General features: G+C 38.9%; 1 protein-coding gene across 1 annotated transcript in view; it reads right to left on the minus strand.

Annotated features, from left to right (window-relative positions):
• LOC103092368 (uncharacterized) overlaps positions 1 to 19,468 on the minus strand; it is a 1,666,349-nt gene that overhangs the window by 1,324,505 nt on the left and 322,376 nt on the right. Inside the window, exons 32-33 of the mRNA XM_056825346.1 lie at positions 15,660 to 15,935; positions 15,038 to 15,289 (exon numbers count right to left, since the gene is read on the minus strand). Coding sequence (XP_056681324.1) covers positions 15,038 to 15,289; positions 15,660 to 15,935 — 528 coding nt within the window. The remainder of the gene's footprint in view (positions 1 to 15,037; positions 15,290 to 15,659; positions 15,936 to 19,468) is intronic.

The raw sequence follows: 19,468 nt of genomic DNA on the forward strand, positions 1-19,468 counted from the left end.
TGACTGACCATAAAGAGAAGGACGAGAAGAGGACTCTGGAAGCCTCACAAGGAGACTCGACTACGTCTCAATAAGATACTGACTCTTCTACTTCTATTCCAGAATTTAAGTACAGCTCCTGGAATAAAGAGATGGGTTTTTTGGGAACAACCATCTTGGGTAGAGTATGTCGGCATGGGACACACTTTACCGTAAGTCATCTTATATACAAAAACTAATTCTGATATTCCTGGCATTTACCATTTTGAGAGACAAGCTAAGGATAATAATCAGGCCAATATTTGTTTGTGTCTTTCAATTGGACTGGACTAGTTGAGGCACCCCCAGTGTGCCTCACACGAGACCATCCTGAATGTCTGCCCCTCAGATCTCTGCAGGCGCATTATTATGGTCATCCTGACCTGTCAGACTCTTTCTGGATAGGATTTTATTGTGTAGACAAAGGGGTAAAATATAAAGGGTACAGCCAACTGCAATATTTAGTTTGGCTAGGGGAATCTTGTGATGGTACTTGGGGACAAGAAATACCTATTTGTCCTTCTGTGATGGAATATAAACAAAGAGACACTGTTAATATGTTTCCTCCCTTGCTATTGTGTAGATCTAAAAGGGCACCATGTATTCATTGGAAAAATATGATTTGGGTATCTTGGCATAACGACACAAGGTGTATTGGAAAGAAACTGGATTCTTATAAATTTCATCATAGTTTTATAGGAGGATACAGCTTGCCTTTGTGGGTGATGCCCCCAGAGCTAATTGCTTACGTTCTGCTAATTTCATACAGATTTTGATTGATTATGGAAAGACAGCCCTGGCATTGGATAAAGTAATTATGTATCACTATGTTAATGTTTCTAATAATGGAAAAGTCCAAAAACCAGTAAATACAAGTGTTACATTAGACATTCAGACTTGCCTAACAGGGGGATATGCTTTTATACCTACAGTAAATAATCATCCTGAAACTTTGAACATTAGTGAAATAACAAGCAAAAGAGTTAGGTATTTGAATATTGGAATGTAACCTGTAGCAACTGTAGGGTCAGTTACTGTGTAGGATCACAGGTGGATGAGCCTGTCTTAATCATTAAGTGACCACGCATGGCCCTTTTTGCCACTGAACATAAAGATTCATGGTATGGTAGCCCAGGGGATCAAATTCTTTATGTATTACAACAAAAAATAAGACTACAACATAAACGATGTATTACTTGTATTGCATTAGGCATAGTAGCATTAGTTTCTTCATTGGCTTCTACTATAATAGATTCTGTATCTTTAGCACAATCAGTATCTAACTTACATTCTCTTGAGAATGACGCCAATCATTTGAAAGCATTGGCTACAAATGTAACCTCAGCATTAGAAAGAGAAAAAGAAATTGATACAAGTTTTTACAAAAGTATTATGATGTTACAGAAAAATATGACTGATCTAAGAAATGAAGTAGAATATGTCATTGAAAACACACATGAAATGTGATTATAGATATACTGCATTTTGCTTACTATATAAGAGTAAATAATGACACAAAAACATTGGGAAAAAATTAAATTACAATTACAGGAATTATGGGACCATGAAAACATCACCAAATATATTAACAATCTCAGTATATTAATTCAGAATATTGATTCATCCTTTCAGGAGGATCTCTAACCACAGTATATCGCAGATTCTTTGTATAATTGGATTGAATCATAAAAAGGATTGTTTTCCTCCTTATTTCATGATATGACTCTTCTTGTCGTTGGTGCACTTGTGATTTTGTTTATCTGCTTAAGCTTGCCTTGTTTGCTAAAAGCTTTAATTACTAGTTTTGCTGAATTGTAAGAAAACTATTAATGGGATCCTGTACCAAAAGGAATTTGATGTCTTAAAAATAAATGGGGAATTGCAGTGAACCTTCCAGGAACCCATGAGAAAAAATTCCTCTTCCCAGGTGTTTGACACAAACTATTCCTGCTGAGTACACCAAAACATAGAAATCTCAGTTCAAGGCTGCATAAACAATTCCAAGATCTCCTGAGAACAGGTTAACTCCCCTGTTCACATTCTGGGGAGGATTGGGGAGAATAGATTGTTTCTCTTGAGGAGAACTTTAAATCTTGCGTGCTGCATACAATAAACGTTCATTATCCCTGCTTTGATAATGTTGCAGTCTTTCTTTCTTGAAACTTTTTAGCAGTCCCCTATTGCAACTCCTTAGAAGTCCCAGGCAGTTTTCTAATACACAGTTCCCTCAATTGATCTTCAGAGACTCCAGACCCCTCACCAATATGGCTGAACATTCCCCAGTTCACTGTTGCCACTTGTAAATTGTGTCATCTAGAACCAAATACAATAATCCAAGTGCCATCTGATTGTACAGAAAGACAGCTATATCCTTATTCTTCAAAGTGGACATGCTTCTCTTAAGACTGCATTAGTGGTTGGGGTAGTAGTGTAGCTCAGTGGATTGAGAGCCAGACCTAGAGAGCAGAAGTTCTGGGATCAAATCTGACCTCAAATAATTCAAAGATATATGACCTTGGGCCACTCATTTAACCTCCATTGCACAGCATGGATTCTAATGCTAATAGGGAAGGATTAAAAAAAGTATACATTATGTTTTTTCAACTACCCTGTTACCTTCCCACTGATAATAAGTTTGTGGACCTCTCAATCATACCCAACATCTCTTTATGCAATCCAACATGGCATTAATAGTCTGTATCCAATTTCTCTCTCCCTTTTTTTTTTTTTAGTTTTTAGTTTTTAAACATTACTTAATTTGGTCATTTTCATACATTATTCATTGGAATCAGAGATCATTTTCTTTTCCTCACCTCCCCTTCCACCAACCCTCCCCAAGTCAACTTGTGATTCCACTGGGTATCACATGTGCCCTTGTTCCGAACCCTATTCCTTGCTGTTGGTATTTGCATTAGGATGCTCATTTAGCATTTCTCCTCAATCATATCCCCTCAACAACTGTAGTCAAGTAGTTGCCTTTCCTCCGTGTTTTTACTCCCACACTTTCTCTTCTGCTTAAGGATACTGTTTTTTTTTCTCCTAGATCCCTGCAGATTGTTCAGGGACATTCCATTACCATTAATGGAGAAATCCATTACATTCAATTGTGCCACAGTGACTCAGTCTCTGTGTACAATGTTCTCCTGGCTCTGCTCCTATCACTCTGCATCACTTCCTGGAGGTCGTTCCAGTCTCCATGGAATTCCTGCACTTTATTATTCCTTTTAGCACAATAGTATTCCATCACCAACATATACCACAATTTGTTTAGCCATTCCCCAATTGAAGGGCATCCCCTCATTTTCCAATTTTTTTTTTTTTTGCCAGCACAAAGAGCACAGCTATGAATATTCTTGTACATGTCTTTTTCCTTATTTGGGGTACAAACCCAGCAGTGCTATAGCGGGATCAAAGGGCAGACAATCTTTTAGTGCTCTTTGGACATAGTTCCAAATTACCTTCCAGAATGGTTGGATCAGTTCACAGCCCCATCAGCAATGCATTAATGTCCCAAATTTTGCGACATCCCCTCCAGGATTCATTACTTTCCTTTGCTGTCATGTTGGCCAATCTGCTAGGTGTAAGGTGATACCTCAGAGTTGTTTTGATTTGCATCTCTCTGATTATAAGAGATTTAGAACAATTTTTCACGTGCTCATGAATAGTTTTGATTTAATTAACTGAAAATTGCTGATTCATGTCCCTTGCCCATTTTTCAATTGGATAATGGCTTGACTTTTTCTACAATTGGTTTAGCTCTTTATAAATTTGAGTAATTAGACCTTTGTCAGAGCTTTATGTTATGAAGATTGTTTCCCAATTTGTTGCTTCTCTTCTAATTTTAGTTACATTGGTTTTGTTTGTACAAAATCTTTTTAATTTGATGTAGTCAAAAGTATTTGTTTTACATTTTGTGACTATTTATAAGTCTTGCTTGGTTTTAAAATCTTTCCCTTCTCAAAGGTTTGACATGTATACCATTCTGTGTTCACCTAATTTACTAATAGTTTCCTTCTTTATATTCAAGTCATTCACCCATCCTGAGTCTATCTTGGTGTAGGGTGTGATTTGTTGATCCAAACCTAATCTTACCCACACTGCCTTCCAAATTCCCCAGCAGTTTTTATCAAAAACTGATTTTTGTCCCAAAAACAGGGGTCTTTGTGTTTGTCATAGACTGTCTTGCTGAGGTCATTTACCCCAAGTCTATTCCACTGATACTCCTTTCTGTCTCTTGGCCAGTACCAAATTGTTTTGATGACCACTGCTTTGTAATATAGTTTGAGATCAGGGACGGCAAGGCCACTTTCCTATGTATTTTTTTTTTCATTATTTCCCTGGATATCCTTGAACCTTTTTTCTTCCAAATGAACTTTGTTATGGTTTTCTCTAATTCGGTAAAAAAAAAGGTTTTTGGAAGTTCCATGGGTATGACACTAAATAGATAGATAAGTTTGGATAGGATGATCATTTTTATTATGTTATCCCATCCCACCCATGAGGAATCAATGTTTTTCCAATTGTTTAGATCTAGTTTTAATGGTGTGGAGAGTGTTTCGTAGTTGTGTTCATATAGTTCCCGTGTTTGTCTCGGGAGATAGATTCCTAAGTATTTTATATTGTCTAGAATGATTTTAAATGAAATTTCTCTTTCTAATTCTTGCTGTTGAGATGTGTTGAAAAGATATAGAAATGCTGATGACTTATGTGGGTTTATTTTGTATCCCGAATCTTTGGTAAAGTTGTTGATTATTTCTACTAACTTTTTAGTTGATTCTCTAGGATACTTTAAATAGACCATCATATCATTTGCAAAGAGTTACAGCTTGGTATCCTCATTGCCAATTTTAATACCTTCAATTTCTCTTTCTTCTCTAATTGCTACTGCTAGTGTTTTTAGTACAATATTAAATAATAAAGGTGATAATGGGCATCCTTGTTGGACTCCTGATCTTATTGGGAATGCTTCGAGTTTATCCCCATTACAGATGACATTTGCTGAAGGTTTTAGATATATACAGTTTATTATTTTTATGAAAGGCCCTTCTATTCCTATACTTTCAGGTGTTTTCAATAGAAATGGGTGCTGAATTTTATCAAAGGCTTTTTTTTCTGCATCTTTTGAGATAATCATGTGATTTTGTTGGTTTGCTTGTTAATATGATCAATTATGTAGCTGGTTTTCCTAATATTGAACCATCCTTGCATTCCTGGTATGAATTCTACCTGTAGTAGCTAACCCTTGTGATGACTTGCTGGAGTCTTTTTGCTAGTATCCTATTCAATATTTTTGCATCTATATTCATTAGGGAGATTGGCCTATAATTTTCTTTCTCTGTTTTTAACCTGCCTGGCTTTTGGATCAGTACCATGTTTGTGGTGTAAAAAGAACTTGGTAGATCCCCTTCTTGGCTTATTCTGTAAAATACTTTGTATAACATTGGGATTAGTTGTTCTTTGAATGTTTGATAGAATTCATTTGTGAATCCATCTGGACCTGGGGATTTTTTCTTACGGAGTTCTTTGATGGCTTTTTCAATTTCTTTTTCTGATATGGGGTTGTTTAGGTAATTTATTTCTTCTTCTTTTAGTCTAGGCAATTTATATTTTTCTAAGTATTCATCCATATCACCTAGATAGCCATATTTTTGCCATATAATTGGGCATAGTAGTTTTTCATGATTAACTTATTTTCCTCTTCATTAGAGGTGAGGTCTGCCTTTTCATCTTGGATACTGTCAATTTGTTTTTTTTTCTTTCCTTTTTTTAATTAGACTGATTAGTACTTTGTCTATTTTATTTGTTTTTTTTCAATGTACCAGCTTCTAGTCTTATTTATTAAATCAATAGTTCTTTGGCTTTCAATTTTATTGATTTCTCCTTTGATTTTTAGGATCTCTAATTTAGTCTTCTTCTGAGGATTTTTAATTTGTTCACTTTCTAGTTTTTTTAATTTGCATGTCCAATTCATTGACCTCTGTCCTTCTTAATTTGTTATATATAAACTCAAGGATATAAATTTCCCCCTGAGTACTGCTTTGGCTGCATCCCATAGGTTTTGAAAGGATGTCTCACCAATGTCTTTTTCTTCAATGAAGTTATTAATTGTTTCTATGATTTGTTCTTTAACTAGCTGGTTTTGCAGAATCATACTGTATAATTTCCAATTAATTTTTGGTTTACTTCTCCATGTACCCTTACTAATTTTTATTTTCATTGCATTGTGGTCTGAGAAGTTTGCATTTATTATTTCTACCCTTTTGCATTTGTTTGCAATGTTTTTGTGCCCTAATACATAGTCAATTTTTGTGAATGTACCATGTGCTGCTGAAAATAAGGTGTATTCCTTTTTGTCCCTATTTATTTTTCTCCACATGTCTACTAACTCTAATTTTTCTAAGATTTCATTTGCTTCTATCACCTCTTTCTTATTACTTTTTTGTTTTGATTTATCTAGTTCAGATAGAGGAAGGTTCAGGTCTCCCACTAATATACTTTTTCTATCTATTTCATCCTTGAGCTCCTCTAGTTCCTCCTTAAGAAATTTGGATTCTATGCCATTTGGTGCATACATGTTGAGTACAAATATTTCCTTGTTGTCTATACTGCCTTTTATCAGGATGTAATTACCTTCCCTATCTTTTTTAACTAGATTTATTTTTACTTTGGCTTTGTCAGATATCATGATTGTGACTCCTGCCTTCTTTTTATCAGTTGATGCCCAATAGATTTGGATCCATCCTCTAACTTTCACCCTATGCCTATCTACCTTCCTCGTCTGTGATTTCTACTCCTGGTCCTGTCTTTTCTTCTTTCACTATTTCCTTCTACACTAATGTTTATTTATAACCAGTCCCCATAGTTACCACCCTTATTTTACTTCCCTTTCTACCCCCCTTCCCTTTTTATCCCCCCCTTATTTTCCCCTGTAACCTTTTTTAAATTTCCCCCTACCCTCTCCCTCCCTTGTATTTCTTTCCCTCACCACCAGTCCATTTTTTACCCTTCTATTTCCATATAGGGCGCAAATTTATTCTCTGCCACAATGAATTGGATTATTCTTCCCTCTTTAGGTCAGTTTCAAAGCACATAAGAGATGAGTAATTCCTATCTCCACCCTCTTTACCCTTCCAGTGTATCGATGTTCTCGCCCCTCCTGCCATGAGCTTCTTTGTGACATATAAATTTACCCCCATTTGTTTCTTTCATTGTTTCTTTTAGTATTAATCTCTTTTTTTTAGGTCTGGTTGTATACACACACACACACACACGTATATGTATTTGTGCATGCATATATCTATATACCTATTGTGTCTTGTCCTTTCATCCTATACAGTTTGTCACTGTTCCCTCTAAGTGTAATTCTACTAGCTGCCCAGGTGATAGCAACAGTTTTTAAGAGTTACCAATGACCTCTCTTTCTTATAGGGATACATATAATTTTAACTTATTGAGTCTCTTAAACATGTTTTTCTTTTTTGTTTGTTTTTCTTTTCCCCCTCTTTTTTAATTACCTTTTGATGATTCTCTTGAGTTCTATGCTTGGACATAAAATTTTCTGTTCAGGTCTGATCTTTTCTTTACAAATGCTTGGAATTCCTCTATTGTGTTGAATGACCATACTTTCCGCTGTTAGAATATAGTCAGTTTTGATGGGTATTTGATTCTTGGTTGTAGACCTAGTTCCAGAGTTCCTTGCTTTCCAGAATATCATATTCTATGCCTTTCAGTCCTTCAGTGTGGATGTAGCCAGATCTTGTGTTATCCACACTGTGTTTCCATTGTATCTGAATGGCGTCATCTTGGCAGCTTGTAATATCTTTTCTTTGGTCTGATAGTTTTTAAATTTGGCTATAACATTCCTGGGTGTTATCAGTTGGGGATTAAATAAAGGAGGTGATCTATGGATTCTTTCAATCTCCACTTTCCCCTCTTGTTCTAGGATATTGTGACAGTTTTCCTGAATAATTTCCTGTAGTATTATGTCCAGGCTTTTTCTTTTGTCATGGTCTTCTGGTAGACCAATGATTCTTAAATTATCTCTTCTCAAACGATTTTCTAAATTGTCTGTTTTGTGAATGAGAGGCTTCATATTTTCCTCAATTTTTTCATTCTTTTTGTTTAGTTTTATAGTGTCCTGTTGCCTTGTGAGGTCACTTAATTCCAGTTGTTGTATTCTGATTCTTAAAGACTGAATTTCACCCCTGGATTTTTGGTCCTCCTTTTCCTTCTGATCTGATTTTCTTTGAAGGTCTTCTTTCATCCTCTTTACCTTGTCTTTCTTCTCCTTTGTCCCATCTTTCATCTTCTTTGCCTCATCTTTCATCTCCTTTGCCTCATTTTCCAGCTGGTTGATTTTGGCTTTCAAGACACTATTTTCTCATTTTAGTTCAAGTGCCTCTGTTTCCAGATGACTTATCTTAATTTTTAAGTTATTTTCCCAGTTGTCTTCAGCTTCTTTTGATTTTGTTTTGAATTCTTCCACAGCCTGTATCCAATTCACTGGGATTTCTGATTTATCGTTTGCTGATCTCTCCCCCTCTGTTCCATTTGCTGAGTAGAAGCTGTCTATTGTAGTTTCTTTCTTCTTTATCTGTTGTTTGCTGAAATTCACCCCTTCTTTACTCCCCATATTTGTCTGTGCTCTTACTCCTCTCATTTTTTTTTGGTTTTGGGGGCTTCTGTCAGTCTCCCCTCTTGGAGCTTTAATAGGAGATCTCTCAGTGTAGCCTCTGGTGGGGTTTGAGCTTCCCTGACCTCTGGAGGCTTTTGATTGCATTAAAGTCCAGCAGTCAATGAGGATGGATATGGAGCTTGGGTTTCCCTGAACTCTGGAGTCTTTTGATGAGATTAAGTTCAGCTTAGTTGGGCTGGGTGTGCTCTGAGTCCAAAACTTCCTGGAAGGCTGGAGCAAATATGGAGGATCTCCACCACTCTGACAAGGCTGCCAGGTCTATGCTCCCTCTCTAGCTCCTTCCCCGACACCTGTGTTGGACACTCTGAACTTGGCACAGCTCTGCTTGCAAGTTATGCCTTTCAGACCAGCACCTTTGACCACCCAGAAGTTCCCGCTGCCATTGGAATCTCAGCACTCTGGATGGGTGGGGGGATGTGTCCTGGGACCTTCCTTCAGTCTTCCCCTTAACCCTGAGTATTCTCAGATTCTGGCTTTATGGGGGGAGGGGGGGCGTACCTTTTGAATTAAGTCCAGCAGGATGGTTCCTTGGCTCAGACTTGTTGTTAAGATTGATTTTCAATTCCCTGGGAGCATTCAGTTTGTGATCCATTAGGAAGGGTATTCAGAGGTCTGAACTTCTGCTCCTTCGAGGCCTCCATATTACATCCCCAACCTTTTTCTTGAGGATAACCTTGTGTGCTACATAAAATAAATGTTAATTATCCCTGCTTTGATAATGTTGCAGTCTTTCTTTCTTACAACTCTTTAGCAGCCCCCTATTGTGACTCAGTAGAAGTCCCAGGCATTTTTCTAATATGTAGTTCCCTCAATTGATCTTCAGAGACTCCAGACTCCTCACCAATCTGGCTGAACATTCCCCAGTTCACTGTTGCCACTTGTAAATAGTCATCTAGAACCAAATACAATAATCCAAGTGCCATCTGATAGTACAGAAGGGCAGCTTTCTCCTTATTCTTGGAAATGGACATGCTTCTCTTAAGACTGCATTGGTGGTTGAGGTAGTTGTGTAGCTCAGTGCATTAAGAGCCAGGCCTAGAGATCAGAGGTTTTGGGATGAAATCTGACCTTAAAAAAATTCAAAGATATATAACCCTAGGCCACTCATTTAACCTCCATTGCACAGTATGGATTCTAAGGCTAAAAGGGAAGGGTTAAAAAAAGTATGCATTATGCTTTTTCAACTACCCTGTTACCTTTCCCACTTATAATAAGTTTGTGGATCTCTCAATAATCCCCAACATCTCTTTATGCAATCCAAATTGGCATTAATAGTCTGTCTCCAATTTCCCCTTTTTTAAATCAACCATACCCCATTACTTCAACTCTTTTCTATGGCATAGGTACCAGTCACTGTCCCATCGAGGCCGATGCTTTTTTGTGTTTTGGACTTTTTCTACTCAAGGATAGGACCTGATATCAATCCCCAATTACATTCATCTTATCACATTATGTCTACTGTGCCAGCATCCTAAACTACTTCTGCATCCTACCTGTTTCAACAATCCCTATCCTGCCAATTTTCTCATTATTTCTTTTTTTCTTTGCAGTTTCAAAATTTTGCCTTCTGCTTCTCTGTAGAATTAGTAGAACATTAATGGTCATGATTTACAAAACTCTTTACAGATATTATTTCATTTGATCCAAGTCACTCATAGAAACATTGAACAGAATGAGTTCAAGAAAAGAAACTTCAGAAGATTTATCTGAACTGATACAGAATGAAGTGAGTAGAACCAAGAGATAATATATACAATACCAACATTGTTCTGAAGGCAAACAACTTGGAAACCCATGGGACCTCTCATCACTGCACTGACCAACCAGGACTGCAGAAGACCCATGATGAAATAAGTTACTCACTTTCTACAAAAAGCTATAGACTTCCTATGAAATCAGCTGCCTCTCTTCAGAAATGGGATGGACTGAGGGTGTAAGTTGCAACACATATTTTTTGAGCTCTGAAATTAGTTTTCCTTGATTGTCCATGCGGCATCATACATGTATTTTAATCTTGAAACAATTATTAATATGTAAATATTGCAACTTATGTGCTCATGTACCGGATTCATAGGCTTATTAGTCTTGATCATTGCATTTAATAGGTACTGTATTAATTCTGACTACTCTCCAAATCTACAGTCCAAAAATAAGAAGAATTCCCGGGTAAGCTGCCATGGGGTCCTAGTTCACACCTTGTCTGACCAGATTCCATACCAGGTCACATGTTTGAATAAACCCCTCCTATTTGATCTTGTGGTAGTCAGTTGAACCAATGTTAAGTCTTGTGCCTTGTAAAATGATCATTAGCTACCTCCATTCCCCATTCCTTGATCCTCCAATAAAAGATTGAGGACATATATAGTTCACTCTCTCTTTCTCTCTACCACCATCAGAGGAGCATACAGGCTGGATCCCAAGCTCTTGAAGCCTTATCTCTGAGTCTCTCTTCCTTTGTTCTATTTCCTCTTTCTCTATATCCCCTTCACCCATTTTCTCTCAGTTTCTAACTCTCCTTCTCAGGTGTCCAGCTAGGAATATATTAATTTGTGGCTACAGGCAGGCACAACTCATCCCTGTCCCGAAGATTTCAGTTTTCATTACTGGTAGAAGGTAGAAGGGGGACAGAAAATAGATTTTAGTTAATTGGAAAAAAATAAATTAAGAAAAAGCTCTTTTCAACCACGGGTGTCAAATACATAGCCTGCAACATTCTCAGGTGCTGCATGAACCAGGGGAAAAGGTAATTGGAAAATAGTTAACAAAAGAAAGTGACACAGAGATAATTATATGATCATTTAAAATGTGTGCTTTCATCATCCTCATATACAGATTGAGGCCAATAAAAAATCATTCCACCTCTGAAGTATATCCTGTTGGTGTCTGACTTCCCCAAGGTCACTTCCCCACTTCACAATTCTATCTCTCCCCCCTGCTCTCCATTCAGAACATTCCTAGAGGCAGGGATAGGAAGTTGGGATACCCCTAAGGTTTGTAACAATAAAACTACATGAAATAAAAGGAAACTAAGGCCAGAGATGATCTCTCTATGGTCCTGCTGTACATTAATGTGATTATGGGAATGGAGGGTCTGTCATCTGTACATAGGAAAGTCAGACCAGTGAATTAATTGGGCAGCAGGAATTCTACAGTGGATCCAGCTACTGAATGCTAAAGCCAATAGATCAGATCCAGGCTTCACAAGAGACATGCTTCCATGTGTCATTTAATGCCACAAAGAGGAAAATATATGTCCAATGGTGAATCTCTTTGTGTGAAAGGAGACAAAGTTTATATCTTCCTTTCCATCTCCAGAATTTCCCTACCAAGGGGAATCAAGGCCAGCCCCATTGTATGACCATAGCTTATACTCCAACCAAGACTAGAAATATTCTGTGGTTCCACAGCACCAAGGGAAAGGGATTGAAGGAAAGAGTATTGGGCAGTCATTGAACCTGAGGTCCTAGAATTTGGGAGATGAAGAAGGTTGTATATCACTAGGACAGAAGAGAATAATACAATATCAATAACAAGGATGATGAAGACAACTCACATGCTTTTTATACCTACCATATAAAAAGGACCTTTACTCATAGAATGCTATTATATACAGAGAAAATGTAATTCATTTTTCCAGATAAAGAAACTGACGCCTCAAAAGGAGGAGTCATTTACTACACAGAGAGTAGACAGAAAAGAAAGGATTCTATCCAAGTTTTATGATTCTGAGCTCAGGTCTCTTTCTACCACAATGCACTGTGCCATGGGACCAGGGGGGGATTGTGTCACTCTTGTCTATTTCTGTCATGCCAGGATCATCTGTGAAAAGTTGGCTACTCTCAGTAATGTAATAATCTGGGACAATCCTGAAAGATTTATGACAGGGAATATTATCCACTTCCAGAGAAAAAACTATTGGAGTTTCCTTTCATATTAGTATATTTGTGGTTTTATTTTGGAATTTGGTTACGTATAAATGTGCTCTTACTACAATGTCCCAAATGGAGTGTTTTGTACAACAATAAAAATACAAAAGAAAAAATAAGGAAAAAAGAATTAGTAGAACATTAATGGTCATGATTTACCAAGCTCTTTACAGATATTATTCCATTTGATCCCAAGTCACTCATAGAAACACTGAACAGAATGAGTTCAAAAACAGAAACTTCAGATTTCTCTGAATTAATGCAGAATGAAGTGAGCAGAACCAAGATGGTGATTTATACAATAACTACAGTGTTCCGAAGTCAAAGAACTTTGAAAAACTTGGGACCTCTGATCAATGCAGTGGCTAACATGGACTGCAGAAGACCCATGATAATAAATTACTCACTTCCTACAAAAACCTACAGACTTCCTATGAAATCAGCTGCCTCACTTCAGAAATGGGATGCAGTCAGGGTGTATGTTGCAACAGATATTTTTTGAGCATCAGAATTTGTTTTCCTTGATTGTCCATGTGGCATCATAGGTGTATTTTAATCTTGAAACAATTATTAATATATCAATAGTGCAACCTATATTCTTATATACCAGATTCATGGGCAAGTAGTTCTTGATCATTGTATTTAATAGGTACTGGATTAATTCTGACCACTCTCCAAATCTACAGTCCAAAAGTCAGAAGAATTCCTGGGTAGGCTGCCACAGGGTCCTAGTTCCCACCTTGTCAGACCAGATTCCATACCAGGTCACATGTTTGAATAAACTCCTCCTCCTTGATCTAATGGTTGTCAGTTGAGCCAATGTTAACTCTTATGCCATGTTACATGATCATTAGCTACCTCCCATTCCCCATTCCTTGATCCTCCAATAAAAGATTGAGGAAATATGTAGTTTACTCTTTCTCTCTCTCTACTAGAATCAGAGGAGCATACATTAAGGCTTTTTAAGCCCTGTCTCTGAGTCTTTTTTCTTTTATTATATTCCCTCTTTCTCTATATCCCCTTCACCCATTTTCCCTCAGTTCCTAACCCTCTTTCTCAGGTGTCCACCTAGGAATAGATTAATTCATGGCTACAGGCAGGCACAACTCATACCTGTCCCAAAGATTTTAGTTTTCATTAGTGGTAGAAGGTAGAAGGGGGACAGAAAATAGATTTTAGTTAATTGGAAAAAAAGTAAATTAAGAAAAAGCTCTTTTCAACCACGGGTGTCAAATACATAGCCTGCAACATTCCCAGGTGCTGCATGAACCAGGGGAAAAGGTAATTGGAAAATAGTTAACAAAAGAAAATGACAAACAGATAATTATATGATAATTTAAAATGTGAGCTTTAGGCATCCTCATGTACAGATTGAGGTGAATAAAAAATCGCCCCTTCTCTAAAGTATATGCTGTTGGTGTCCAATTCTTTCTCTCCCCGCTGCTCTCCATTCAGAACATCCCCATAGTTTAGGAGAGGAAGTTGGGATACCCCTAAGTTTTGTAACAATAAAATTGCATGAAATAAAAGGAAACTAAGGCCAGAGATGATCTCTCTATGAACCTGCTGCCCATTAGTGTGATTATGAGACTGAAGGTTTTGTCATTGATACATAGGAAAGTCAGACCAGTGAATTAATTGGGCATCAGGAATTCTACTGTGGATCCAGTTACTGGAGGCTAAAGCCAATCATCCCTTTACATGGATAAGAATCAGGTTTCATAGTAGCCATACTTTCATGTGACTTTTTATGCCACAAAGAGGAAAAATATAGGTGCAATGGTGAATCTCTGTGTGTGAAAGGAGACAAAGTTTACATCCTCCTTTCCATCTCCAGAATATCCCTGCCAAACAGGATCAAGGCCAGCCCTGTTGCATGACCAGAGCTTATCCTCCAACCAAGAATTAAAAACATTCTGTGGGTCCATAGCACCAAGGGAAAGGGATGGAAGGAAAGATTATGGAGCAGTCATTGAACCTGCAGTCCTAGAAGTTGGGAGAAAAAGAAGGTTGTATGCTACTAGGACAGAAGAGAATAATACAATATCAATAACAAGGATGATGATGACAATTCACATGTTTTTGTGCCTAACATGTAAAAAGTATTTTCCCCACATAAAATCCTATTATATACAGAGCAAATATTATTCATTTTTCCAGATGAAGAAGCTGAGGATGTGAAAGGAGGAGACACACTTACCACACAGATAATAGACAGAGGAGGAATGATTAAATCCAAGTTTCATGATTCTGAGTTCAAGGTTCCTTCTACCACAATGCATTGTACCATGGGACCACGGAGGCAGAATGTCACTTATGTCTATTTCTCTCCATGTCTATTTCTGCCAGGGAAAGAGAGAGCCCAACACAAAGTTGGGGGCCCAATCAAGCTACTCACCATAGATCATAAGAGTCTTGTTTGCAATGCGCTTCAAGCCAGTAAATGAGTTAGTTGCAATACAGGTATAGTTTCCGATATGATTCAGGGATGTAATAATAGAAAATGAGGCTGAGATGCTGACAGATTGTCCATTCTGTAACCAAGTGAATTGTGCTGGTGGGTTAGAATCAGCAACACAGCTCAAGGTAACATTTATCCCCATTGCGAATTGATCGCTTATACGGTCAATTGTGGCAATATCTGGGCCATCTGGGGGAAAAAGAAGGATTCCATATTTAGATTATGGCAGAAAAGAAGGGCATCTCCTAGTCTGTAACCCATCACCAGGGACCACTGTGGTGCTCCTTTGAGCTGGGAAATTCACAGCTCCTCCTCTACTTTTACAGTTTGGATCTGAACTTGGAAGATCTTAGGGCTTTCTCCAGTTCAGCACCCTGGATGGCCACCCTCCACCAGAACACATGACAAGGCCAATCTGGGCTCCCTAAAGATGAAGGGGTTTGGGAACCTCAGAGCCTAGCTCTTTAGTTCTCAGAGAAGGGACTGAATTAGCCTGGCCTCTGGGAACACACCACCAGGTTATAAGCAGGCACCATATAGGAAGAAGCAATATACTTACAGGCAACATCCAGTGTGAATGCATCACTGCTATTGCTATAAAATGGATTCCTGATTTCACACTCATATGGCCCTTTGTTATCTCTTCTTGTGAGCCTGCTGAGAGTGAGTGTCCTCTTATCTGGCGACAGCTGTATCCTGTTACCAGCTGTGGCAACTCCGTTTATGAACCACTGGTAAGCGTGAATTTGACCTGTAGCCTGGCATGTCAATGAGAAGTCCTTGGTCTCCACTGCAGTAATGTTGGAGGTGACAATGGTAGGTTTGGACAGTGGCGCTGCGCAGAGAATAGACAGAAAATGACTGTGTTGGTTCTTTTTCTTACCTTATAACCAAATAAATGGTTTGGAAGTGGCCTGTCTAAGACCTTGGCAGGCTGGAGGCCAGACACCAAGAACCTGTGATTTCAATAGCAAAGCTCCCCCCTTTCTCTGGTGCAGATCTCATCTACTCCAGGCCTTATGAAAAGTCCAACTTCAGTTCCTGTGTCTGACAAAGACATTCACATGGAGTCCAAGCCCCGGGTGCTCAGTCTTTCTGGGCTGAGGCAAGTAGGACTGGGGATGATAGACCCCTTCATCCAGCACCTGGGCTTGGATTTAAGGCCTTTATAGCTTGGCAGAACCACCAAGAGTTTATGATTCCTTGGCCTGGGCTTTCGGAAGCCAGTGTTCCTTACCTTGACAGCTTGATAAGGATATTGGGAGAGGTTGGTGTGGATAGACTAGGGACAGGCCACAGGGAGACTGTGCTCAGAAAGGGAAACATTATTTTAATTCTGAAGAGAAAAGAAAAGGAAAGGCAGAGAGTGGAAATAGATCAGTTAGTATCAGGGAACAAAAGGAAGAGCCTCAGGCTGGGAGTCAGGTCAGACCTGGTTCAAGTCTGGAGATTTCAAACCCACAATAACATCTCTGGTGCCTAGGACATGATTTGTCCACAGGAAGTAGTTCCTACCCTTAACAGAAGATTCTGGAATCCCCTGCTTTGGCCTCTCCCTTTTCCTTAGGTGTTTCCTACCCTATAAGATAAAAATGAGAATGTTGAAGGTGATCTTCAAGCTCAGATATGGTTTTATGCTGGGAATCTATACTAATGGGGAATAATTTTCCCAGAGTCTTCATGGCCCAAGGAGAGCCCTTTCCTTATCTCTAGTTGGAAGTAAGGCCTTGCCACTGAGAGAGATATGTATACCAGAGCAATCTCTGGGGCACATGCATGAGGATCATCAGGCTTCTGTCCTGGGTCATCCATGGCCAGCTGTCTTAAAAATAATTTCCAAATTGATAGTCATAAGTTAGAAATATTTCAGCTTCCTTGACCTTTCTCCTTGTTATTTTGGTAGAGCTTGCACTCCATCCCTGGGTCTCCATTGGGAAGTTTAATGTGAGGAAGAGTGAGCCTCCCATTTCTATCCAGTAAAGCCAAGTGACACTGGCCAGGACAGTGACAAATCTGAGGTCAGCTAGCTACCTTTTGTAGTGGGGGGAGAATATGAAGGAACAGTGAGCATTCTCCTGGGCATGAAGGCCATGGTATTACTTTTTGGAAGGTGTTTTGGCAGCATCAATGGATATAGTGCCTGACATGACATAGTGACTAGTGGTAGCCTAAGAGGGAGAAAGACCTATGTTCAAATTCTGTCTCAAAATGTTACTGGCTGTGTGTCTTACTAGCAAGTCCCTATCTGTGTCTCAGTAACCTGATCTGTTAAATGGGTAAAATAATCTCTCAGACAAAAGTGTTATTGGACCAAATGAGAACATATATAGAAGTTCTGTATAAATCCTGAAAATAGCCCAAACAACGGTTCAGAGGAAGGAAAGTACAGAGTGTGAGTCTGAGTACCAAATGTAGACTCATGCTGTCTGAGCACACAATGCATGGCCAGAAGTATCTGAAAGGCCTGATGCCCTTTTGTGAATGGCTAAGGTTTAATGACAGACCAAGAACACTCAAGGATAGTCTGTAGGCAATAGAGAGTCATGAGCAGAGAAGAGACTAGAGCACACACATATTTAATTGAAGGACCAATTGAGGGCACTAGAGATGCTTAGCCCAAAGAAGAGAAGACTTGAGTGGGAGAGGAGACGTGTCTCCATGGACTGGTGGAGTTATAATGGGTTCTGTGACCCTGCCAGGGGATGTTCAGTGGCTTACATTGATCAGGTGGGGACTATTTTCCTTTCTCCTTACAGTAACATTCAGGTACACTTTTATCTCTTGTCTATCACAGAACAACCCTTTTTTTAACCCTTACCTTCAGCATTAGAATCAATACTATGTATTGTTTCCAGAGCAAAAGGGCCAGGCAATGGGGGTTAAGTAACTAGCTCAAGGTCACAGAACCAAAGAGGATCCAGTTTTAATGGAATTGACTCCCTGATCATTTCTCTTCAAAAATGATTTGGGATGCCTTGGGGAACTAACTGAGCAGGATTCCTGGCCTGACTCTGCATCAGTGCTGAGACCCATAAACAGGTTCACATCCAACACAATCCCTTCATGGGTGAGGATGGACTCCAACATTTGCCCCTCTATGATCAGATGCAAATCAGGCTGGCTCAATCATCCCTGGCCTCAGATATTCCTCTCTTGCTATTGGTCTCCTTCTGTCCACTAGGTGGAACTACCAGGTGTGACAAGGAAATCACTTTTAAAAGACTGATATATATTAATTTAAGGTCGCCAAGGAATTCAGCTATGTAATTCCTTAATGAAAACTCAAGTCAGTCCTCAACCTTTTATGGAGTTTTAATTACAAACAGGAGGAAGAAAGGAATTAGAGATAGAGAGATAGAGGGAGAGAGAAAGGGGAGAGAAGGGAATAGGGCTTGAATACCCCTTCTGTTTAGGCTGGGCCAAAAGGCCCAAGCCCTTAGATAGCTGGGGCAATGAAAGGAGATCAGTCCCTATTACTCACGTGACCAAATATGGAGAAACAGTCTCCAGGGCCCCCACCTTCAGCTTCCTTCAGTGCATGCTTCTCAGAGCACACCGCAACCACTGGGACAAACTCCTCAATCACCCCCAGTCTTCAGACCCTCCTATCCTTCAGGAAAACCCTCCAAGTTCCCTCCCCTCAGTCCTCACATCTCCCAATCACCTGTCCATCAATTTCCCTGTGCCAATGGAGGCTCTAGCTTAACCCAGGACCACCCAGAGGTCTCTGGCCTTTGCACATGTCTGTTGAAGGTCATATTTTCAAATAATTAAATCTTTGATCCTTTGCTACAGCCCTTTCTAAATCCTGTTAACCTGAGGAGGATAGAGATTGGAATAATTAAATTTTGATCTAGGCTGCAGCCCTTACTCAATCCTGTTAGGACTGAATAGGGTGGAGATTGATTCCAAGTATCTCCATTGTATCAATTCTAAAATCAATCATGACTCAAAGAAATTCCTGTTCTATGCTTAAGCATAGGTCAAAGTCCTTTCCATTGTTCAGCAAAAGGTTTCTGTCCTAAAGTAATCTTAAGAAGGGAAGAGGAGGAAACTCCCATGCCAATGGGGTTCACATTCCAATAGCCAAGACCCACTATCAATAGGGAATATTTCAAGTATGAAATTTCCCAATGGTGAAATTTCCAACATTTATAAGTCTAAGAAGTTTTGAGGTTTACACAGGACAGGAAGAACTCTGGCTCATAATAAGTTTCAGAGTAGCAGTTGACACCTAATGTGATCTAGGGCATCTTAACCTCTCTAGGGCTGTCTGTGGATACAACTGACTTCAGTTCCCTGGAAAGATCAGGAAATGTCCAATTAAACAGAAAATCCTGAAAATCCAAAGAGAATTTAATAAAATCA

The sequence above is a fragment of the Monodelphis domestica genome, chromosome 4 (genome assembly GCF_027887165.1).
Source record: "Monodelphis domestica isolate mMonDom1 chromosome 4, mMonDom1.pri, whole genome shotgun sequence".
Taxonomy (NCBI): Eukaryota; Metazoa; Chordata; class Mammalia; order Didelphimorphia; family Didelphidae; genus Monodelphis; species Monodelphis domestica.